This window comes from Myotis nattereri, assembly GCF_964212035.1.
Source record: "Myotis nattereri genome assembly, chromosome: 4".
Taxonomy (NCBI): domain Eukaryota; kingdom Metazoa; phylum Chordata; class Mammalia; order Chiroptera; family Vespertilionidae; genus Myotis; species Myotis nattereri.
Genome location: NC_138079.1, coordinates 65,781,051 through 65,805,882, shown reverse-complemented (window position 1 = coordinate 65,805,882; position 24,832 = coordinate 65,781,051). Strand labels below are relative to the sequence as shown.

General features: G+C 42.4%; 1 protein-coding gene and 1 long non-coding RNA gene across 3 annotated transcripts in view; one reads left to right on the top strand and one right to left on the bottom strand.

The window, feature by feature from the left end:
- Positions 1–8,014, top strand: part of EPB41L4A (erythrocyte membrane protein band 4.1 like 4A) — a 209,073-nt gene extending 201,059 nt beyond the window's left edge. For both annotated transcript variants that reach the window (XM_081090194.1, XM_081090195.1), the window contains 5 exons: positions 3,012–3,059; positions 3,926–3,994; positions 5,007–5,117; positions 6,131–6,212; positions 7,393–8,014. In XM_081090194.1, coding sequence (XP_080946320.1) covers positions 3,012–3,059; positions 3,926–3,994; positions 5,007–5,117; positions 6,131–6,212; positions 7,393–7,521 — 439 coding nt within the window. In that variant the 3' untranslated portion in view covers positions 7,522–8,014. The remainder of the gene's footprint in view (positions 1–3,011; positions 3,060–3,925; positions 3,995–5,006; positions 5,118–6,130; positions 6,213–7,392) is intronic.
- A 1,174-nt stretch (positions 8,015–9,188) lies between these two features.
- Positions 9,189–11,120, bottom strand: LOC308518259. Its single transcript, XR_013995934.1, has 4 exons — positions 10,620–11,120; positions 10,252–10,533; positions 10,077–10,146; positions 9,189–9,344 (listed from the first exon to the last, which is right to left on the bottom strand). It is a non-coding gene; the product is annotated as an uncharacterized lncRNA (long non-coding RNA).
- Positions 11,121–24,832: the final 13,712 nt, after the last annotated feature.

The window sequence follows — 24,832 nt, the reverse complement described above, 5'->3', positions numbered from 1 at the left end:
AAATGTTTCTGAATGATGTCTCATCCAACTAATTTTTCTGAAAAATGAGTATTAATTTAAGTTAGGCTATTGCTCTGAAGTGTGGATGAAGGATGCTTTAGAAGAAAATTTAACTAATGTGGGACTGCATGTGCATTTTTATATATGCTATATCCTCAGGGTTCTGTTTCCTCAGGAACTTACTGTATTTTCAGAGTTCAAGTAAAACATCTGCATAATCAAGGGCCTTTTAATTAAGAAAAATGACTTAACATTTCCCAACTTTATAAATGCACAAAAAGCTGTTGAGCTGCTAATCATGAATTCATCCTAAATTGTTGATTAATGTGTGCAGATGTAAGCATAAAAATTATGCATTCCTCATTAGCATATGTTTACATTTGTTAAATCACAGGTGGTCTAGAAATTGGAGGAAATTAGAGGGGTTTTTGTTTTGTTTTCTTTTACCTTAGGAACTTTTCCCTGCCTTGAAACTGCTGGGCATTTCAGAACTCAGTTTAGTTAAATATATGACTATTATTGTGTTATAGAACTTAAACATATAGACTAAATTCCTGAATCATTTATGACCAATTGTTTATGGATAGAAAGACTGACTTTTCCTTCAGGTTAAGATACTAGTAACATTTTTGTTCATTCTTTTTTTTTTTTAAATGGCTCTGACTTCTGACCTTTTTTATTATTATTTATTTCTTTATTTATCTGTAATATATCTTTATTGATTTCAGAGAGGAAGGGAGAGGGAAAGAGAGATAGAAACATCAGTGATGAGAGAGAAAATCATTGATTGGCTGCCTCCTGCATGTCCCCCACTGGGGATCAAGCCTGCAACCCAGGCATGTGCCCTTGACCAGAATCGAACCTGGGACCCTTCAGTCTGCAGGCTGACGCTCTATCCACTGAGCCAAACCAACTGGGGCTCTGCTCATTCTTCAGAGATGGGAATGAAAGGCATTTCCCGTGGAATTGCATAATAGTAGTTTTTTTTTAAAAAAAAACCACATGAAAATACCTTACATTTTTTTCTTTTCTGATAAGAAATTCTCTTGACTAAAAAACAAAATCAGAGAAGATGAATATAAATAAGAAAATAAAATTCCTGTAATTCCTACACTCAGAAATACCCACTGTTAGTGCTTTTTAACATTTACCCCTCCCTGCAGCATCCTTTGTCTAGTGAACACATTGTCTAGTGAATCGGGCCAGCCACATGTAGGAAAGGTGGGTTCCATACAGGAAATCCTGCCAAGGAAGCATTTCTTTAGATGTTTTTAAGCATATAATTTTATTCTTATAACAAAATCTATCAACAATATCATGTTGTAATGTCTGAGACCAGGGCTTCAGCCCCTCCCCCCTAATCTTCCATGTTTTGACTCCTTTTGAGTTGACTGAAAGGTCTTTACAGACAGATAATTATTATTTTTTCTACAAAGGTAAAAACTGCTTAGTCAATTCAATTGCTAGAAAATAGCTTATTGTATTCTGGGGGCCCAGAAAGCCCTACCAGAATGCCTTGTGGTGCCCTTATTAACTGAGAAAAATGAAAGCTATGATAATATTATATGTTGAAAGTGATATGGAGCTCTAAAATGCTGATACAAATTATGAATATAAAATTCCACAGGGCAGTGTGTATCAGTGGCTTTGCTTAACTCCAGGCCTTTTCATTATTAGGGTTTGGGGTTTTTTCTTTGGGCCTATTATTAGATCTCAGTTCTCTTGAAAGGACTGATGAAAGCTTATCATTTTCTCACTAGGAAAGAGACATTCTGTGGCAACAGTTGCAGGGATAATAGATTTGTAGTATTCCTTGCTGTTATGGGAGTGTGAACACTGAATGCTGACTTTGAATTTCGCATTCTGGGAAGTTAAAGGTAGTGGTGTAACTACTTTCTGCTCAAGTCATTCTTGCAGAAGATTTGTGGGTCTATCCATAGGGATGGGGAAAGGCACGTGGAGGGAGACAGCTGACAGAACCTGAAAGATGAGTCAGCGGCACACAGTCTGCCAGTCTGGGCAGTCCCACCGTTTCCTTTCCTCTTGTGGTTGCTGTTTTTAGTGGGTTATCACAGATCATCTTGGGATTCTTTCATATTGACAATCAGGAGTTCTCCTTTTGCATTTACTTAGAAATAGCTAGAGGGGCCCTGGCCAGTGTGGTTCAGTTGGTTGGAGTGTCATTCTGTGCACCAAACGATCTTAGGTTGGATTCCCTGTCAGGGCATGTACCTGGGTGGCTGATTCACTTCCCAGTCGGGGCACATGTGGGAGGCGACCAATGGATGTTTTTTTGTTTTGTTTTTTAAATATATTTTATTGATTTTTTTTTTTACAGAGAGGAAGGGAGAAAGAGAGTTAGAAACATCGATGCGAGAGAAACATCGATCAGCTGCCTCCTGCACACCTCCTATTGGGGATGTGCCCGCAACCAAGGTACATGCCCTTGACTGGATCTGAACCTGGGACCCTTCAGTCCACAGGCCAACGCTCTATCCACTGAGCCAAACTGGTTAGGGCCCAATGTATGTTTTTTCTCTCATATTGAGGTTTCCCTCCGTCCCTGCCGGCCTCCCAGCCTCCCTCCCTCCCTCCCTCCCTCTCTCCCTCTTTCTCTGGAATCAATCCTCGGTGAGGATTAAAAAAGGAAGAAAGAAAGAAGGAAATAGCTAGAGGGAACAGGAACAGAAACAGAAGCCTCAAATTCTTCTTCATTGTAACATCACCACCAGAGGCTGTGTGCATTCGCCCTTGCAGTTCCAAGCTCTGTCATCAAATGAAGCCCTGGTTATGGCTGGTTTCAGTGTGATTTTTCTTCAGTGGTGCTGGCAGATACATTATTCTGGTGTCTTTCATTAGCTCTCCCTGCCCAGTCTTTCCTTTTGGTCCCAGCTGGCAAATAAAACTTCCCAGTCTGAAAACTATGAATGTTGTAGCTCTGCTAAAGTTAGCTGTGGGATTGTTAGATGAAGCACGTTTGCAGAGATGAGCGGTGTTTTCTCAATTTATAGGAGAAGCCCTGATATCCAAGCAAAAGAAGAGTTATGGAAGCATATTCAGTGAGTACCGGTTTTTCCCCCCTCCTTGTATTAAAGCCCATGTAGTTTTAAGGCAACAAGGAAGACTGCCGACACTAAGAGACAGCCTAGGGCTGAAGCCTGTCAGACAGTCTTCATGACTGTCATTATGTGGAACATGGAATTCACAGTGGTGGTGCCTGACTGCACTGCAGCCCTGACATCTCTTCTCCTGAGGCCCCTTAGCCTGGCCTGTAACTGGGTCTCAGACAGACCAAATAAATACCAAGGAAAACAGATTCGGAAGAAAAAAGACTTCTACTACAGGGGAGGGAGGCAGAATTTTGTAGGGAAATTAAGAGTGGCTGGAGAGCCAGGTACATTGGATATAGATAAATTAGAAGATAGTAGAAGAGCTATAGAAAAGGTTTGCCTCCCAATTTTCCTTGAGTACATTGTAGTTTTTAAATCTTTGTTCCTGCCTTATATTTCCACTAGAGGCCTGGTGCACAAAATTTGTGCATTGGGGGGCGTCCCTCAGCCCCAACCTGCACCCTCTCCAATCTGGGAGCCCTCAGGGGAGCCCTCTCCAATCCGGGAGCCCTGACGGCTTAGGCCCACTCCCCATGATTCTCTGCTCTCTGCAGGGCCTGGCCACTCACGCTGCCTGCTCTCAGTGGCCGCCCCCCCCAGGAATGGGGGACTCCGGTGGGGCTGAGGGGACTGGGTGCCACCATCTTGTGGCTATGGGCACCGCCATCTTTGTGACAGAGTGATGGTTAGTTTGCATGTTACCCTTTTATTAGATAGGATTAGGTTTGCTAATACTGTGTTTTGGGACCGTTGTGAAAGGTTTTAGTATTTATACCAGCGTCAGAACTTTAATTTTCTTGCCCTCTGCCGTCTAGGAAGGAACTTGTGGATCCGTCTGGGTTATCAGAAGAACAATTAAAAGAGATTCCATACACTAAAGTAGAGTGAGTATGTCTTTGAAAGTCTTTTCACACAAGTTTCATTCATACTTCGAAGTGAGTAATCCATTCTTACTCTCCGTGCAATGCTTAAATTTGTCTTTACATTTTAACTAAAATTAAGAAGAACCATAGGGAAAGAGGAAGAAAAGGTGTGATAAAGCTAATCATTCCCCTTCTGTACAATCACTATTACCCCCTGTTAACTGACTATGTGTGTGTGGTAGGTACAAAGGGACTTTTGATGGCTGATGTTTGTTTTAAATTATAAATTCATTTATTGAGGTATTCATTGATTGGTCACAAAGTTTCTTTTTATTCATCATTTAACACCAGGAGAGCGATGTGGACCACAAAGCCCTCTCATTTAAGGCCAGTCCAACCCCTGTCGCACAACTACAGGTTGGCTGTGCCTCGTGAAGGCACAGGGGTTCCCTAATCGGCACGCGGTGTAGGATGCCCAGCAGGTGACCTATTTACTCAGTTCTCTGCCCTGCCATTATGGTTCAGAGAAAGTAGCCTACTTCACTGCTTTATTTCCCTTCTGTAACTCATGCATCCTTCCCACTCCAGTCAAATTGCAGGTTGGTACACACCCTCCCACCTCCATCCCTCAACCCCATCATCTTTGGGCCAAAGTTTGAATTTTTAACGACAGACTAGTTAAGTAGCTATACAATGGCCAACTTTTTCTGGTAGGAATGCCATTTTGTCTGCATTGCAAATTTTTTTCTTCCACGCTACTGGAGAGAATTCAACTGTAGGGAATAATTTCATTAGAATTTAGTGGTTAAAAATAATATACACATACACACATACATACAAATACTATAGTTTCATTTTCATGTATAGTTGAGGGAGCAGTTTTCTATTGTTAACTTGTGACATTTAAGCCACTTAGGATTTTCAGACCCAGAAGGTTTTTTGGTTTTTTTTTAAGCTCTCACAGTCATTATTAAGGTATTATCCTATTCTGACTTGTGTGTTTGTTTCCACGTGTTTTGGATTGCTTGTTCAGGACTCAAGGTGACCCGATCCGAATCAGACATTCTCATTCGCCGCGAAGTTACCGCCAGTACCGCCGGTCCCAGTGCTCAGATGGAGAGCGATCCGTTCTATCGGAAGTGAAGTAAGCAGGCAAGCCCGAGGACATCCGCACAGCCCAATAGAGCTTCTTTTGATGCTAGAAATGTTTTATATCTGTGGCTGTCCACTATTTGAAGTGTGGCTCGTGTGGCTGAGAAGCTAAGCGTTGAATTATTATTAATTTTCATTAATGTACGTAGCTACGTGTGGCTGGCTAGTGCCTACCCCTCTTGGACAGTGCAGATCCAGACCATACTGAGGCTGATTCATGCCACTTAGAAAGAAAAAAATGCATAAGCTATTCTGTTGTGAATGATGCAGCCATATTTGAGAGAAGTTGGCATAAGAAGTGTTTTGTTTTTAATCTGATGACATTTTGTCTTTTCTTTTACTACAGCAAATAGCGTAGTTTATTTCTTTGTGTTATTTTTTTCTTGTGAAAAAAGTGACCATTATCTTGCTTAACACAATAGGTGCTATATTTTAAATGACTACATTAATAAAATCATTATACATCCATTTGTAAAAGTACTGTAATCATAGAAATTCATGTATTTTGTATTGCTGGGTAGGAGTGTTAACCAATAAACTCTGAATTAAGACTCAAAAATTAGATAAATATTAATAAATTGGGAGATAGGCTAGCCCAGTGGAGAGAGCTAGAGGCCAGGTTTTGCTTTTTGTTTTGTTTGTAAAATGTAGATAATGGCTGTCAATAGTACCATAGGTTTATTTAAAAAGTACAAATGGTTAATAAATGTTTCTTTAGAAACCAATCAAAAAGCCATTTATACAACATGTCAGAACAGCACATGGGAACAAGACATCATTATGTTTTATTCTTGGTCCTTCTATTTATTTGCTTTGATTTTGGGCAAATTACTTAACCTGTCCAACTTAATTTGGAAACATTTATTCAACACCTCTCTACGGGAAGCATTCTGGTGGAATACAAAGATAATACAAAGATATAGAAAACATGTGTTCTATGCTGCAGCCTTTTTTCAACTCGAATTGTGATTGTCAGAATTTAATTCTAAAACTCCCTCTCTGCAGTTCAAAAACGGATCTTGTACCTCCACTTCCCGTGACCCGCTCTTCAGATGCGCAGGGTTCTGGTGGCTCCACAGTTCATCAGGTTGGTAACAATAAAGTTTTAAGATATTTTACTGGTGGCAATCTTGAGAAGCACTTTTCCTGAAATTTCTTTTGGAAGGTGGGAAAATGAATCTTTAGCTTCACTCTGAGATTCTATGTTTTAAAAGAACATGTAAAACCATGGAAGGAGGAGGAAGGAGGGAGTGGATGATGAAGACAAGGCCCAACCTGGGAAGAGTTATGTTAGGAGCGAGAGCTAGAGATAGTGCAAGGTCTAAAATGATCTGAGGCCTGGGGCAAAGCCAAGGATTGTTGAGATTGTTTGGAGCCAGAATAAAAAAAACAACACACAGTGGCTTCACCATATAACTTTTAGATATTTTTTGAGCCAGAGAAACAAGGAGAAAGTAGCAGACTTGCAGGTGACAGATGTTCTATTATTAACTAATGGCAGACAAGAGAATTATTCAGTCCTGTTTTATTTCTGTCTTCTCCATTAAAGAGAATTACTTTTGTTCTGGAAATGTTTTAAAAATGTGGTTAAAGGGGAATTCAAAGACATAGTACAGAATTTAACTGCATTAACAAAATTAAACACTCAGCTGAATTACATAGATATATCAAGGGAGCTCTGTAGCAAACATTTCAGCAACGTGTTTGATACCACCTTTCATGGTCTTTTTTTTAATAAGATAGAAAACAAATGCAGGCTGTGTAAGATCATTGTGTGGATTTATATCTGGTTAAACAACCACTCTAAAAACAAAGTTGATGTTTGCAATGGATCAGTGACAGCCTGTTGTTTGCAGTGCTGTGTTTTTCAGTCTTTTGGATTGTGAATCTCTTTGAAAAGCCAGTGTAACATAAAAATGCATGTAAGCACATACACCGTTTTGTATATTTCCTTGGAGTTCACGGACAGTCTAAGAACCCTGACTCAAGCTGTATTCATCATGCATTGCCCTTCATTTGTTCAAATTCATTTTTGCCAATGTCTTGAACAAGAACAGAGGAAACCTGTGCTTTAGGTTAGGTTCCCTAGAAACAGATTCTGAGAGGGAGATTTGCATGGAGGAAGTTAATTGGAAAGCGCTGTTAGGATCAACACTTGTTGGGGAGTGGAAGAGGTTTTAAATGTAAGAAAACATTAACTTCTGATGTATGAGTTAAATAATTAATGTGGCTATATTTTCTTCTGAGTCTTACTATTTTTCTTCCAGAGGAGAAATGGGTCTAAAGATAGCCTGATTGAAGAAAAATCTCAGACATCTACAAGCAATCTGACTGGAAAACATATAGCAAAAACAATAAAAACTATCCAAGCTTCACGCCTCAAGATAGAGACTTGATCCCAGTGAAAGGATTGGGATGGGGGATGAAGAGGGGGTGGGAAGGGTGTGTGCTGCCTTTACTTTGAAACTGTGAATTGTAATTATTCAAGTATCTTGGACCTCCAAGTGTTTTTTCAGAAGAAAATCGAGTCTGTTGCTCCTTTTAAAAGGTTTAACTACAGTGTATTTGTGCTGAAGAGCCTTTTTTTTTTGTAGTAACTGGAAGGATAGTCGTCTTGTAAAAACTCGTGCCGCATCCACAACCCAAGCCGGGTGTTTCTGGACTCCTGGGACCGCAGCTGGCCAGCTGTGCAATAGTACAAGTGGGACGAAGAGCTCTCCCCCTCTAGGTGGACCTCCGCCTGTGCAGATGCATACATGAGGCCACATCACTTTTCACACTAGATATTTTTACTCACATAAAATGTTCTTTGTAATGCTGTATTTTGTGGCATTAAGTTCCACTGGTTATTTACAAATGTAAAGTTTTATTTGAAAGCATTGACTTTAATTTCTAGTGTCCTTGTCTTGTTTTCAGGAAAAAAAGATTTTTGTGGGTCTATTCATGACCACCCTCAACCTCAAATGGTCCCTCCAGTCTGCCTGATTGACTCTCCCCAGACTATTTCAGACCTTTCCCCCCAGCAATGTACCTTACATGAAAATAAAACACTAATGCAAGCCATCTTTTACCCTACCCCTTACACCTCTTCCCCAGGTGGTTCTTTTATGCCCATGACTACTTCTGTAGCTTAAACAGGCCAGTGTCTTCCAAGAGACCCAACTAGTTTAAAATGTTGCTTCCCAGCTAGATTTAGGGCCTTCATTACTGTGCTTGTCTACACACCTGGTAATCATAGGGACACCCCCTCTGATTACCAAATCCCGTCACCTTTGCTCTCTGTAGCTGAATTATCCCTTTATTATTTTTGCCACATTGACCCCAGGTGGTCATCTCTTATCTATACTACTGTAGTAGCCTCCAATTGGCCCACCTGTATCCTTGCAACCTCAATTTGTAACACCCTGAGCTCTCATGATGGCCATCTAACATGCCTCATTATGCACTCCTTGTCTAAATCAGGGAACTAGAGAGGGAAAGGAACAAATATGAACTTATGGTCATACTTTTTCTAGCTCAAGGCCTCTGCAAATACCTTGCAAAACTGTCACCTACCCTTAGTCCCAACTCTTCTCAGGCAGGTTTCCCTGACTTGGTCCAATTCTACTTTACATGGGATTTGTCTCACAAAGTTCTACATTTCTGATGACATTCATTTGCTTGGAATCTTCTAGAGGGAGGGACTATTTTGCTCATCATATTCCCAGCTCCTAGTACAGTGCTTTCAATAATTTTTCTGAATTTATGAACACATTTGTATTTTCCTGCAAAGTGAAGGCAGAAGATATGCCAACTTGAAGTTTACAATCTAGTAAAAGAAAAATTTAATGCAGTGACAACATAAAAGCACACCCATACCCTACAAACCAACCAGTCTAGTTTCGTTCATGAGACACTGGAAGAAAGCACATTTTCCCTCAGGCCCAACATAAGCCTTTCCTATATAGCACTGAATATTAAGCTTAATGCAAGTTCTGAAGTTGCTGGGGGAGAGAAACCCTCTGACTTTTCTGTAAAGGAATGCTATTTTCTGGCAGTCACAGAGTACACAGACCTCCAGGAAGCATATTTAAATGTTTATTCACAGACCCATCGTGTTAAATGTATATTTATGAACTGTCCAGAGATAGTTTTGGTCTTCCTCAGACTCTTGAAAATTTTAAATGATCCGGGCAACTCCTGTGAAGATCAAGTTTTCAAATTCTTCACCAAGGGCATCCTAAAAGGAAAAAAGGCGCTAAATTTTACAAGCAAATATTTACACGCATCAGACCTTAATTACTATTCTCAATGCCTGGTTCTGCACTGAGTTTCTGGAGTCAGATTTAAATGTCAACATAAAACACACCTGACATTTGACATGTTTTGTTTTTTTAAAATTATACTACTACTGCCCAGCCGGTGTGGCTCAGCATCAACCTATGAACCAGGTCGTCATGGTTCGATTCCCCATCGGGGGCCATGCCTGGCTTGCAGGCTCAATCCCCAGTGTGGGGTGTGCAGGAGGCAGCCAATGATTTTCTCTCATCACTGATGATTCTCTCTCTGAAATCAATAAAAATATATAAATTCTACTACTACACAAAAACATCTTAAGATTTCAAAAATAAGCTGGAAACAGGCTATCCCCTTTACCATTAACTTCACCTAATTACTGATGTGCAGTACTAATACTAATAAGCCATTAATACCCAATTTAAACTAATACCCACAAGACACCCCAGTATAGAAAGGTGATAAGATTCCCATCACAAAGAACTGCTTTTATTTTTTAAATACTTTAATCTTTTTATTAGAAGTATTTATATTGCCTGTAAAGTATTCCACTGGTGAGTTATTTTAATAGGTGAATATTATAACAAGCAAATCTTGAAAAACTTAAGAAAATCCAAATATCACGTACAACAAAGCATCTTAATAGACAACAAATGTAACTTCTACATCACCTTACCTTAGGTCACTTGTGCTCCCAGGTAGTCTTCACGTAGCAGCAGCCTATCCTTCATGCATCCATCCTTCCCCTAAACAAACAAACAAAAAAATGGTTATGAGAAACTCTACACTTAATGCTGGCAGACTCAAGATCGCACGTGCAAATTGATGTACAAGTATGAACTGTTACTTACACAGCTCCTCCACCAAAGACATCAAATTCAAGGGCAGGAAAGGGCTGCGAAGTGTGTAGTTTACGCCTTTTTTGACACCACATTCACTAGTTTCCAAAAGTGAACGGGCAACACAAAGGCTACATGCAAGTCGCTGCAGAGACTGCTGGTCTCTGGCACGAGGCTGCTGCCCCTAAATCACCCCGCGGGGAGAACTGCTCATTCGAGATGGGACGAGAACGAAGAACTAATCCCAGCTCTAGACGTTCTCTCACAACTCACAATGCGACAGGACACTGAAAACTGAAATACAAAGTGTTTTAAGAGTTTCAAACTCTTAGAACTTCAACGCAACTAGGCTTTTTTCTTACAGGAAGATGAAAACTCACCTGCTCAGTCGGCGATACTCGTTCGACTTCCGCCGGTTCTGCACCAGGACCCGGTGTCAGGCCCTAAACCTTACCTGGCTCTTCTACGCTGACCGATTCCCCGCGTGACATGGGTGGGCTTAGGGGAGGCCGTTCCCTTTCACAGAAGCTCCGCGCTTATATCAAAAACTCCCGGCATCCATTCCATGACCAATACACTCAAACGCACTCCAACCCATCTCCCCATTTCCCGGGGGGTCGCAGACCGAGGTCCGCTTCGGGGCCTCCTGGGGTGCAACGTGGCTGAAGTCAGGCCCAGGCGCTGCCGTTCACGTATTCGGGGCCCGGACCTGACCGGGCCGCCGCGGGCGCGACAGTGGGCTCAGGGGCCCGGCCGGCCCCCGCCCCGGCCCACAGAGGCCACGCGGCCGCACACACCGAGCCCCCGCCATGCAGGAGCCGCAGGCGCAGCGTACCACCACCCCGAGCGCGGAGACCAGAAAGGCCGCGCCGCCTTCCCACAATGCTTTTCTACCGCTGGGAGGGTCCACTGTCCGCAGGACGCGGGGAGGGGGGCGGGCTGTACCATCAGCCACCGCGCGCTCGCGAGACGCCGCCGTGTGGCTGGAGGGAGAAGTGCGCAGTGATTGGCAGTGGGGCGGGGCCCCAAGGCGGAAGGGGCTCTTCTGCGCGCGCAGTTCTTTCCGCGGAGAAGGAGGGGTTCAGTGTGGCTGCGCCTCTCCTCCCAGTGTCAGGCGCGCATGGTCAGCTCTGAGCTGCGCGTGTAGCCCAAAGGCCTTGAGACCTCGTGTTCTGGGGAGGACAGACAGAGCTCACCATCTCCAGCTGAGGAAGAGTAAGGTCATTCATGAAAAGTATATATTTACTGAGTATTACTGTGCTCAGGCCGTGTCCTAAATGCCTGGGCCAGGTGCGAAGGAGACAGGCACGGTTCGTGTCTTACACGCTAGTCGGGCGAGAAAGACACTGGGCAGGTAGCACGTGGACACTGCCTGTCCAGATAGAGTGTGAGCCCCGAGCAGGGCGCAATGGACGGCAAGGTGACAGCAGTGCTGTCCTGCAGAAGTAGAGCACGAACCACGAATGTAATTTTAAATTGTCGGAATGTTACATACAAAAGTGAAAAGAAACATTAATTTTAATAGTCACTCAACACGGGCTAAGTATTATTTCAACATGTAGTTAATATAAAATTCGTGATATATTTTTCATTCATTTATTCCTACTAAGTCTTAGAAGGCCGGTGTATATTTTATATTTCTATCACATCTCATTTCGACTGGTCACATTTTATTTTATTATTTTTTTTGAAATATATTTTATTGATTTTAGAGAGGAAGGGAGACAGAGATAGAAACATCAATGATGAGAGAGAATCATTGATTGGCTGCCTCCTGCATGCCCCCTACTGGGGATTGAGCCTGCAACCCAGACATGTGCCCTTGGCCGGAATCAAACCTGGGACCCTTCAGTCTGCAGGCCGATGCTCTATCCATTGAGCCAAACCATCTAGGGCGCATTTCGACTGGTCACATTTTAAGGGCTCAGAAGCAGGCCTTGGCCAGTATACACTGGCTGAAGCACACTGAGGAGTACAAGTGGCCCGAGATGCAGCAGAAGATACAGGCAGAAGCAGATTGTATCTGTGGTACAGAGTTGGGATTTTATGCTGAAATTTTAGAATTGATCAATTATTACCACAAAAACAAAGTGAAGGTCATTTACTGGCTTTTTGCTGATAACCATAACTCATGGAAGGGGTAGAGACTGCAGTGGGACAGGCTGCATGGTGATACCTGGGTGTCCTTGCTCCTGTAAGACCCAGCAGAGACTCATCCAGAGATCACATTCCAGCACCTTTTTTTTTTGTTTGTTTCTTTGAAGCTTATTGCTGGAAAAAAAAAAAAAAAGAAAGAAAGGAAGGAAAAGCCGAAACCGGTTTGGCTCAGTGGATAGAGCGTCGGCCTGCGGACTCAAGGGTCCCGGGTTCGATTCCGGTCAAGGGCATGTACCTGGGTTGCGGGCACATCCCCAGTGGGAGATGTGCAGGAGGCAGCTGGTCAATGTTTCTAACTCTCTATCTCTCTCCCTTCCTCTCTGTAAAAAATCAATAAAATATATTTAAAAAAAAAAAAAAAAAAAAGAAAGGAAGGAAAGAAAAAATTAAATCCTATGTCTAGTGGTCAGCACCCAAGGGCTAGCCTGAAACATAACATCAACGTGGGGACAGTGGTGAACATGAGCACACAGAAGAAGTAAATGTATAATGATCACAAGAAGGTAAATAACTCTAAGACCTTCGTTAGGACGTCACTTTAACATATGGGGGAGAGAGAGGTTGGGGAAGGAGGATAGCACCTCCAGGAGTGTCATTTAAAGATTTTTAAGGGTACAGTGTGGGGATTATAGCAAACCTAATGTTGCCTTCTTGCTTACGAAGATAAGGAGAGGACATTTCCTTGAGCTGGAGCCATCAGCTGACCTAGGAATAGATCCATCTCTGACACATGTTCCCTTCGGTAAATGAGCACCTCTCTGAGCCCACGGTTCCTCATTTGCAGGCTCACAACTATACTCATGTACCACACAGGTTAGTTTAACAGCCGAAGGCGCTAACCGATTGCGCCACAGAGACCGAGTTCATACAGGTTAGTTTAAAGAGTTCAGAAAGGTTTGTGGAGTCATCTAGCACTGTGTGGTACACAGTGACATCCAATCAATGACTCTCATGAGTTAGATTCTTCCTCTTGTTTACCACCACCCAGGCATGGAAACTTCTTGAATTGAGTTCTTAAGGAAGGAGTGAATATGCTGCTGTGTTTTTTGGGTTTTTGTTTTTTGTTTTTGTTTTTGTTTTGTTTTTTAGTGGCTTGACATCTTTGCTCCCACCTTACTCTTTTCTGTTCTCCCCTTTATGTATCCTCCCTAAACTCTGGGTGATTCAAGAACCCGGGGAAGCATGTGTTCCAATTATTGGATTAGGCTTGGTGTCAGGAAACCAGTTCTAAATTCTTTATCTTCCTGTCTGCTTCAACTTCACACATCCAGATAAGGAAAACTCAATAGTTAAGCAAAGGCAAGCAGAAAGACATGAGAAAAAGATAGGGGTATTTTCTACCTAGTCTCCTTTCCACCCTTGCTTGCTGGGGCTGGGACTGAGGCAATATATAAGGATGTCCAAACTACATACAGTAGTGGTGCAAACATGGAACAACCTCAGTTTCCCAATATGTTAGGCAGATTAATGATTCCCCAAAGATGTCCACATCCTAATCCCAGAACCTGTGAACATGTCCCATTACATAGTAAGAGGTGCATTTAGAGGTGCATAGTAAGAGGGACCATGTTATGAGGAGATAAAAATGGAAGGGGAAGGCAGAAGACTTAGAGATGTGGCAGAAGAGAAAGCAGAAGAGGGACAAAACCTTACTTGCTAGCATTGAAGATGAAGGAAGAATTTGAAACTAAAGAATACCAACAGCCTCCTCTTCAAGGTGGGAATGGCCCTCAGCTGACAGCCAGCAAGGAAACAGGGACTTCATTTGTACAAATGCATGGAGCTGGATTCTGCCAACAACCTGAATGAGCATGCAAGCAGATTCTCCCCTAGAGTCTCCAGAAGAGAACACAGCCCCTTTGATGCTTTGAGTTTAGCCCAGTGAGACTCATGGCAGACTTCTGACCTAGAGAGCCAAGATAATAAACTTGTGGGGTTTTTGTTTGCTTGCTTTTTATATTTTTTATTGATTTTAGAGAGAGAGGGATAGAGAGATGGGAACGTCAATGAGAGAGAAGCATTGAGTGGCTGCCTCTTGCACACCCCTACTGGGGATCAAGCCCACAGTCTGGGCGTGTGCCCTGACCAGGAATGGAACTGGTGACCTCTTGGTTCATGGGTTGATGCTCAACCACTAAACCACACAGGCCGGGCTAAACTTGTGTTGTTTTAAGCAGTTCAGTTTGTGTTAATTTGTTATGGCAGTGAGAGAAAACTAATACATTCTGTAAGATGTGGAGAGTGAGAAGTGAGCTGTTTTCTTACCTAACTCCTTGTCCCACTCCAATAGTCTCATTAGGATCATAAGTAAGATTTTGCAGAGAAGCAATGCATATTTATTTCATTTTAAATACTTAATCCATGTGGGGTTGTCTCTTGTTTATGTTGGGTGCTAGGGATCCAATTTAATATCCAACTGATCCTATGTAATAAAGAGGTAATATGCAAATTGACCATCACTCCAACACACAAGATGGCCACCATAAGATGGTCTGCAGGGGAGGGCAGTTAGGAGGGACCAGGCCTGCAGGGGAGGGCAGTTGGGAGTGATCAGGCCTGTAGAGGAGGGCAGTTAGGGGCAACCAGGCCTGCAGGGGAGGGCAATCGGGCCAGCAGGGGAGCAGTTAGGCATCGGTCAGGCTGGCAGGGGAGTGGTTAGGGGGTGATCAGGCTGGCACACAGAAGTGGTTAGGCGCACTCAGGCAGTCAGGCAGGCAGGCGAGCGGTTGGGAGCCAGCAGTCCCAGGATTGGGCCTAAATGGGCAGTCAGACATCCCTCAAGGGGTCCCAGATTGGAGAGGGTGCAGGCTGGGATGAGGGACACACACACCCATGCACGGATTTCGTGCACCGGGCCTCTAGTATTAAATAATGTGATTACTTTTATAATTTAAAATAATTTGTAGATTGTAGGGGGTTTTCACCTTAAACAATTGCATCATCTGTAGAAGCTTTATTTCTTCTTTTCCAATTCCTGTACCTATATGTGTGTCTCGGTGTGAGAATGTTTAGGACCTCTACAACAATGTTGAATAGAGTGATAGTAGTAGACATCTGTGTCTTGATTTTAAAGGAATGCTCTTAAAATTTCAGCATGTGTGTTTGACATTTTTATGCCTTTGCTTTTGTTTATTGGGTTAGGGAAGTTTTCTATTTTTATTTCTGGTTTGCTAAGTTTAAAAGAAATTTTTTAAAATCATTGATGAATGTTGACTTTTATTAAATGTCTTTACTGCCTCTAATGAAATGAGGGTTTTTCTTGTAATTTTTTAATGAGGTGATTGCATTAATACATTTTCTAATGTTGAACCAATCTTACATTTCTAGAAGAATCCAAACTTGTCATTTAAAACATTTTGTTTGGAATCATTGTACTTATGTTTATGGATAAGATGGGACTGTGGTTACCTTCAAATAAATTTTCTGTTCCATTCTTTTTTCTCCTTCTGGGACCCCTATCATACAAATATTGGTCCACTTGATGGTGTCCCCTAAGTTACCTTCATTTTTTTTTCTTTTTGCTTTTGTGATTGAATGAATTCCACTGCTCCCGGTCTTTGCATCACTGATCAATCCTTTCTTCTGCTTTCCTTTGTTATAGTAATGTGGAGTCAGTGAATGTAAGCCTCAGTGGCCACTGAAGCCCGGTGATAAGGGGGCATCCCCTGGGCAACAGCCTCAAAAACTGGGGCCTCAGCCATGTACACAAGCTCCTTCTGGGAGATACCAGCGAGCTGAAGTGAGGCAGTAGGAGCATGAAGAAGCCAGCCAGCCACCTCCCTAGTCTCAGGAGAGTGATGCAGTCAGCCCTTGATGTGTGTTGAATCAGAAGCCTACCCCTCAGGTCACAGCTGTTAAGATATGCAAATAGGCCTCTTGCACAGTAAAACCAGACATGTTTTAGTTTGCTGGTTCTGTGTTGTGCCCTGGGGATAGCCATGGTGAGTCTGTGCAAATCCTTTAAGAACTGTCTCTTAGTTCCCTATAGCCTTGTAGGTCTTGTAGGAGCAAGCTTCACTGGCTTTTAAAACTAGAAGTTTTGGCCGAGCCAGCATGGGTCACTGGTTGAACATCGACCTATGAACCAGGGGGTCACAGTTCGATTCCTGGTCAGGACACATGCCCAGGTTACAGGTTTGATCCTGGTATGGGGTGGGCAGGAGGCAGCCGATCAATGATTCTCTCTCACCACTGATGTTTCTCTCTCTCTCACTTCCTTCCTCTCTGAAATCAATAAAAATATATTTTAAAAAGCTCCAAACAAGAAGTTTTGGTTTCCCATCTCTCAGGTGGAGGTCTTAAAAGTTGGGGCACTAGATGTGGGGTCTAAATCCCCATTACTCTGAACTCTGTTTCAGATAAATTTCTTATCTCTGCTTCATTTATCTCTTCTTCTGGAGAATTTCATTTGGGGGTTGTTTCTTTGTCTCCTCATTTTGGCTTTCTGTTTGGGTTTGTGACTATGTATTAGGTAGATCCTCTACACTTCTCAATCTCTAGTGCAGGACAGTGTTAAAGGCTGTTTCTGACTGATTAGATCAGACAAAGACTCAAAGCTCCAGAAACTGATAGGATTCCGACTTGAATTGCCCCCAGGCAATTGTCCTCAGGTGTGGCGAGAATTTTTTTCAACAGGGTGGGGCAGTTTCTTCTGCCTGGAGGCTAATTGTTACTTTTAATCTCTCAAGTGGCCTCAGGGCAAGGTGTTTTCCAATAGGGTGTGTCAACTGTCTTCCCCCCAGGCAAGGCACATGTCTATGTGGGAAAGATGTCCTCCGCTGTGTGAGGGAATGACTCAGCCCGGGAAACTTGGGGTGACTTCCTTCTGAGCTCTGTCTGCCGAGTCCCCAGTCCAGGGTTCTGCTCTCACAGTTCCAGTCCACTTCACCTTCCCTCTGCTGGAGCACAAGGTGGGTGGCTCCACAAGGAATTTTGTGTGTTGGCCCTTGGCCCTTTAAGAGGGTGCCTGAATTTTCAGCTGTTCCTCCCTGGCAGACAGCACCCCACTGCTTTTCACAGCTAGATGTTATGTGGGTACCCTCCTCAGTTTTGATGCTCTCTGCTGGGGGGCCCAGCTTGAGGATTAGACTCCAGAGTTCTCAGTGGTAACCCCCACACCTGACTTCAGTTGCCATCTGTGGGTGCTGGGCCAGCCCTTTTGTGCCTCTGCCCCTCCTACCAGTCTCTATGCGGTCTCCATGTTCAGTCCTCGGGTATTGGGGTTCTCTCCTGCGAGTTTTCCATTGATTATTCAGGAAGTTTTTCTGTATTTTAGTTGTAATACCAGTTTGTTCCTGGGAGCATGTCCGTGCAGCATCCACTTACTCCTTTAATCCTCTGGGGTCTATTCCCTTTACTCTTCAGGGAGAAGCTTGGAATTGTGAGAACCCTTTTGGTTGTATGTTGTTATAGGGGGAGTGAGGTTTATAGTGGGATTGTTTCTCACCATCTCCTATCTATTTTGATGTGGGCTATTTTCTTGTTTACCCAGTGTCTAGGGGTCACTCAGGTAGTTTCTTTCCGAAGGAATGATTTCATATGTAGCTGTAGGTTTGGTGTCATGGGAGGAGCTTCTTACGTTGCCATCTTGAACCAGACCCTGACACTGAGTTTTTAATGTCAATTATTAGAAATTACTTTTTCTAGGATTTCTCTTTGGTTCTTTTTCAAAGATCTAGGTTACTTGTGATATCTTTTGTCTCTTTGTTATGTACCCTCTCTTATTTCTTTTATATATATACTAGAGGCCCAGTGCAGAAATTTGTGCACAGGTGCGGTCCCTAGGCCTGGCCAGCAATCGAAGTGCTAGCGTCTGGTGTGGTAGGGCAGGTCCGAGCTGATCTCTGGGCCCTGGGCATTACCTGGGCCCCAAGGCCCCTGTGTGCCCCCCCCCCCCACCTGAATCACGGTGCTCGAGTACCCACCTACCCCCAGTTCCCTGTTGCAGCCTGGGTGGGGCAATCGGGCCCCCACTGGCACCCACCTAGGCCAGTTCAACCACTGAGGCACACCAGCCAGGTCCCACTCTTATCTAATCTAATAAAAGACAAACATGCAAATTGACTGAACCTTTGCTATGCCTTAAGCCACGCCCACCAGCCAATCAGAGTGACTATATGCAAATTAACCCAACCAAGATGGCAGCTGGCAGCCACAGAGCTGAAGCGAGCAGGAGGCTTGGGCCTCCAGTGATGGAGGAAGCCAAGCTTCCTGGCCGGCTCTGAGCTCCACTCAAAGCAACAAAGTTTCAATTATAGAAGATAAATAAACCCCAGATACCTGCTTTCAGCCGGCTGTGGCCATGGAGCTAGAGCGAGCAGGAGCTGGCTCTGAGTTCCACTGAAGGCAACAAAGTTTCAATTATAAAATGTAAATAAATCCCGGAATAAAAAAGAAAAAAAGGAGAGGCTAGGAGCTTATGTTGCCAGGGAGCTTGGCCAGCCTGAAAACGGCCCTCAGCCCCTCACCCAGACTGGCCAGGCACCCCAGTGGGGACCCCTCACCTTAAAGGGGGTGTGGCCAGCCTGAAAACAGCCATCAGCCCCTCACCCAGGCTGGCCAAACCTCCATGGGGTGAGGGTTCTCATTGGGGGGGTTTGACCAGCCTGCAAACAGCCATCAGCCCCTCACTCAGGCTGTCCAGGCACCCCAGCGGGACTCCCACCCTGATTTGAGACACCCTTCAGGGCAAACCAGCCGGCCACCACCCATGCACCAGGCCTCTATCCTATATAATAAAAGGGTAATATGCAAATTGACCCTAACAGCAGAAAGACTGGGAATGACTGGTTACTATGACACACACTGACCACCAGGGGGCAGATGCTCAATTCAGGAACTGCCCCCGGGTGGTCAGTGTGCTCCCACAGGGGGAGCTCTGCTCAGCCACAAGCCAGGCTGCCAGCTGCCAGTACAGCGGTGGTGGTAGGAGCCTCTCCCACCTCCTCAGCAGCGCTAAGGATGTCCGACTGCAGCTTATGCCTGCTCCCCGCTGGCAAGTGGACATCCCCAGAGGGCTCCCCGGCTGCCAGAGTGATGTCTGACTGCCAGCTTAGGCCCAATTCCCCAGGGAGCGGGCCTAAACCAGCAGGTGGTCATGCCCCAAGAGGTCCCAGACTGCGAGAGGGCACAGGCCAGGCTGAGGGACCCCCCCCCCCCACCCAGTGCACAAATTTTTGTGCACCGGGCCTCTAGTTTCTTATAAAATATATTAAACATACTCATTTGATATTCTGTAGATCAAAATTGACAGTTAACTGTTTCAACTCACTGTCATTTGTTATCTCTTTCTCATAGGTTTGTGATTTTCTTTTTAAAGTTGTGAGTGTATGTTCTTTGGAAATTAAATTGTTGTAACCATTTGGGTCTGTTCCCCTAGAAAGGTGTATGTTTAGAATATACCTGGATACTTGGGGTACCACTGCCCTGGGAGCACCGTCAGCCATCCTATCTGCTCCACATAGGATAGGATGTACCTAGTCCTACATGAAGGAGGACTTATGTTTGTAATTTTCAAGGAAAACTTTTTCTCCTTATTTTATTTTTCTTCATAAAAGTATGTAGGCTAATTATCTCTACTGTTTTTCTCTATAGGGTGATGCTACCCCCTTTACCCGTAATCACTTACTGTGGGGATGTGACCTTTCAGGGGAAATGACTTTATACACAGGTCATTAGTTCTATTTCCCACCTTGCTCAGACCCCATTCTTATCTCCTAACTCCTACATGGCCCTATGCAGCCTGTGCTCTAAGCCAGCAGGGATAGGAAGGTGTCCCTGCAAATGTCAGGACTTGCTTTGGATTTGTGCTATCTTTTATTTGTGGCCTTTGAGGACTTCTCCTATTTTTCAACCAATTCAGCAATGCATTTAGAATGATATTTTAAAATATTTTATCCAGCATTTTTAATTATTCTGAATTAGGGGATTTCTCTGCATATCTCTCCTGCCACACTGCAAGCACAAAACAACCTTTGAGTTTCTTCATCCTTTTGTTACTTAAAAAACCACCAGCTTAAGAACTTTGGCAGGGCTTATCACTAACCCTACTCTTTCTACTAACAATCTATGTGTAAAGGTAATGATTCTTCCCAAAATAATTTACAATTTAGAGTAATTTTCAAAAAGTCCTTTTCTTAAAGTGACTTGGTCCAACTCTTTAGGAACCTAACAAAATTATTCTGAAGTTCATTTGGAATAAGAAGAGCCAGAACTATTTAGAAAAAGAAGAGTGATGATGGAGAACTAACTCTTCTCTTAACATTAAACATTATACATAATCTAATAGTAAATTTTGAAACACTCTAAACCTTATAATTAAATCAGCGTGGTAATGGCATAGGCATTCAGCTAGCAATGCAATGGAAAATATATCTCATAAATGGTTCTTATTATATGTTAAGTCTTTTTTTTTAGTTAATCCTCACCCGAGTATGTTTTTCCATTGATTTTTAGGGAGAGTGGGAGAGAAAGGGAAAGATAGAAAGAAACATCGATGTGAAAGAGACACATCAATTGATTGCCTCCTGCCTGCAACCTGACCAGGGCCTGGGCCAGGGAGGAGCCTGCAACCAAGGTATGTGCTCTTGACCAGAATTGAATCAAATCCAGGACCCTTTGGTCCGCAAGCCTACACTCTAGCCACTGAGCCAAACCAGCTGCTAGCACTTTATGTAAAGTATTAATATGTCTTAAAATAAACCTCCCAAATCAGAGAACGGAGGGTATAACTCACACATGTTGCTGGCAAGAGTAACTTGCCATGTTGAAAAAAGAGTTTTACTTGATATAAAGTAAAGATCTATGTAGTTTAAAGAATTAAATGGGAACAAAATTAAATGATGTAAAGGCTCAGTAAAAATATTTCTTTGATTGAGGAAAGAGCTTACTAAACTTAAAAATCAATGGCTCTTTCTGGAAAGTGGCAAGAAACTGGTTATAATAAATGATGAGGTAGTAAAGAGACTTTTCTTATTTTTTACTATAAGAAAGTATTACCTTTCAAAATAATAACTAAATTTATTTTAAAAATAAAAAAGTGAAAGGAATAAGGAAATAGTTGATAGCCTTGATTTGTCAAAACTTAAAACTTTTCTGTCTTTAAAAAAATTTTGTTTTATTTTTATTGATTTCAGAGAGGAAGAGAGAGGGAGAGAGAGATAGAAACATCAATGATGAGAGACAATCATTGATCGGCTGCCTCCTGAACAATTGAGCCACAACCCAGGCATGTGCCCTTGACCAGGATCAAACCCAGGACCTTTCAGTCTATAGGCCAACAGTCTATCCACTGAGCCAAATCAGCCAGGGCTAAACTTTTCTGTCTTTAATACAGAGAAATTCCATGTATTAGTTGTCCAAAATTATATAATAAATGTAATTATAACAAATATAGTCCTTAATAATAAAATATTCATGTTAATCCATATGAACACTGAGAACCTAGTAGAACCAAAGACAAAAAGGCATTTCACAAAAGAGAAACATAAATTCTAAAACATACCAATAAAAATTAATACCTTAAGAAATTTTGTGAAAAATATTTTTGTAACATTACTCAATAGTAAAATATGATTTGACCCCTAAATTTTCAATTTGTTTTTCTGATATTTATATGATGTTTGTTGTTGTTTTTTTTGTTATGTTTGTTTATTTTTTTAAGAGAATTTTATTTTTTATTATATTTTATTTTTTAAAAAATATATTTTATTGATTTTTTACAGAGAGGAAGGGAGAGGGATAGAGAGTTAGAAACATCGATGAGAGAGAAACATCGATCAGCTGCCTCCTGCACACTCCCTACTGGGGATGTGCCCGCAACCAAGGTACATGCCCTTGACTGGAATCGAACCCAGGAACTTTCAGTCCTCAGGCTGATGCTCTATCCACTGAGCCAAACCGGTCAGGGCTGTTGGTGTTTTACTGAAACAAGGTAGGTTTATATTTAGAGGGGCCTTGTCTCTTTCTTTAATTTTGTTCTTATTTTGGGGTGTGATTGGGCTTAATTTTTTTCTTATATATTTTTCATTATGAATTTGCTAATCATTATATTTAATGTGTTCATATATGAGTGATGTGTTTGAATAAGATATGGTTTGTCGTGGTTAACAAAGACTTCATGTAAAATCTCTTCTGCACCACCATTTTAGAGATCTTACAGGAAGTATTGACTTGTCAATATCATGATACTGCAGAGACTGCTAAATGAATGCTAATTCAAGAAATTCCTTGTTTGATGTTAGTACAACCACCAGATGGCAGTGGAAGCCAAGCACAAAACCCCTCTAGTTAATGGAAGGGCATTCAGTTACTTTAACTGGAATGAAATTAGCATTTGAATAGCCATAGATGAGTAGAATCACCCCACCTTTATAGGTATTTTTTCAGACCTGGTTTTATATTAATTTTTCAGAGGTGAAGCCTTGATGGTTGTGTGTGTGGGTGTGTGTTTTAAATCTTGCCCAGGAAAGACCTGTTTTCATATGTTACTTGGAATAACCCAAAACAACATCTTAGGTATTCCAGTCAGACAGGAATGAAACATCTGTGCCCCCAGAACTATATGCCCTAAACCAATCAGGAAAATAATGCTGGGTGCTTTAGTAAGGAGCCAGCGTGCCAGGACATAGACATAGCTGTGGGGGTTGAATGATAAATAGACACTTCTTTTGTGGACTAGACAGCTAAATCTGTCTTAATTTTTTAAAGTCAGGTATGACTTGATTGCAAATAACTAGTTGCTAGATAAAAATTATAACTTTTTATTTTTATGACTAAATATATGTGGCATGTGTTTCATGTCCATGCATTTCCAAGGGTATTTTTAGAAGCATCTGTTTCCATATCAGTAACTGAGCGCTTTCACATGGTGCTGGAGTCTTTCTTTGGAGGAGCAGACGGTGTTGGAGGATGTTCAGTGAGACAAGTGCTCCTGGGGGGGCACAGAAGAGCTCAACAGCACGAAACCCAAATCCTGGGTTTCTAATGAGTGACTTTAGTTGTATTAATGTTATATTTGTTTCAACTACTGAGAGAGAATTCTCAGCAGCTCCATGAGAGATTTGAAGTCTCTCAGCTGAATACATTAAATCCCTAGAATGGAGGGAGCTTGAAATTGAGCACACAGAGCCTCTCTCAAGGATCTGAGAAATCATGGAGAGCCCAAGAAGGGCTAAAAGACAGGAGAAGTTTGAGAATTCTGACCCTTCAAACTTTCAAAAAAGAAGAGAAATAATTTCAGAACACTCTGGTCTGTCATCATGAACTTGGTCTCAGTTCTGCAAAGTACTATCAAGTCAATGACTGGTGAGTCCTTAGGAGCGGCATCATTTATTCATGAGAAGTCAACAGCCATCATGGCAAACTTGCTTTTTTTTTTTTTTTTTTAACAAGGTGCCCAGACTTCCGGAGCTGGGAAGGGTGGAGAACCTTGAAATCTGAATTTGAACAAAGCATCTGGCCAAGACTCATACTACACCTCTGGCTGACTGAGATGTGAGTGTCATTATGCATATTGATAACTACTGGAATAGCTACCAAGGGGATGCTGTTTAGTAGGTTGATGTCAAGTGGAGAGATGTTCTAGAAATGTCTTCAGTCTTTTTGCTTTAATCCTTTTTATTGGTGATTTGGATGAAGATGTTGAAGGCACTCTTATAAGACCTGCGGGGATATGACATTAAAGAGAGTACATTTAAATGGTCCAATCAGGGTTCTAAAATCTTAGGCTAGTTGAACTTGGTCTCAGAAGTTTGATTTTTTTAAAAAAGAGAACATATGTAAAGGCCACTGCTTATATCCTAAAATCAACAGCGTATGTACAGGGGAAGTCATATCTTAGCTGTGGCACATCTTGAAAAGACTTAGTCGGCAGTGAATATAGTATAAATCAGCTGTGCACCATGGCTGTCAGCAGAGTAATTGTTAACTTAGGTTTCATTAATCAAAAAGTGTGGCAATGTCACCTCTTCTACTGGTTGGGCCATTGGACCACCCTCTCTTAATTCTCGATGCTATACCTCAAGTAGAGCATAGGGGCTGTTTCAGGAAAGAGACAAGCAAGATAGCAAGAGCAATAGAAGCTGTGTTACAAAGGCAGCGGCTGAAGGAACTGGTATTAGAAAAGGCAGTATCTGAAGGTGTCGGCTTCACGTATTTGGAAGTCTTTCACGTGAGAGAGGGATTAGACTTCTTCTGTGTGATCCCAAGGGATGAAATTAAGATCAAGGGTGTGGAAACCTTAAAGAGACAGTTTTTGGTTTCATATAATGACTTCCTGATGGTGGAAGCAATCCCAGATGGGAACAAACTGTTTCAGGAGATGGTGATTTTTCCATCACTAGGTTGTTCAAGCATGGACAGCTAAAAACTTGGAAATATCTTCGCAACTGATAGATACTTGAATGAAGTCCTAATTCTGAAAGTCTGTGGTTATTGT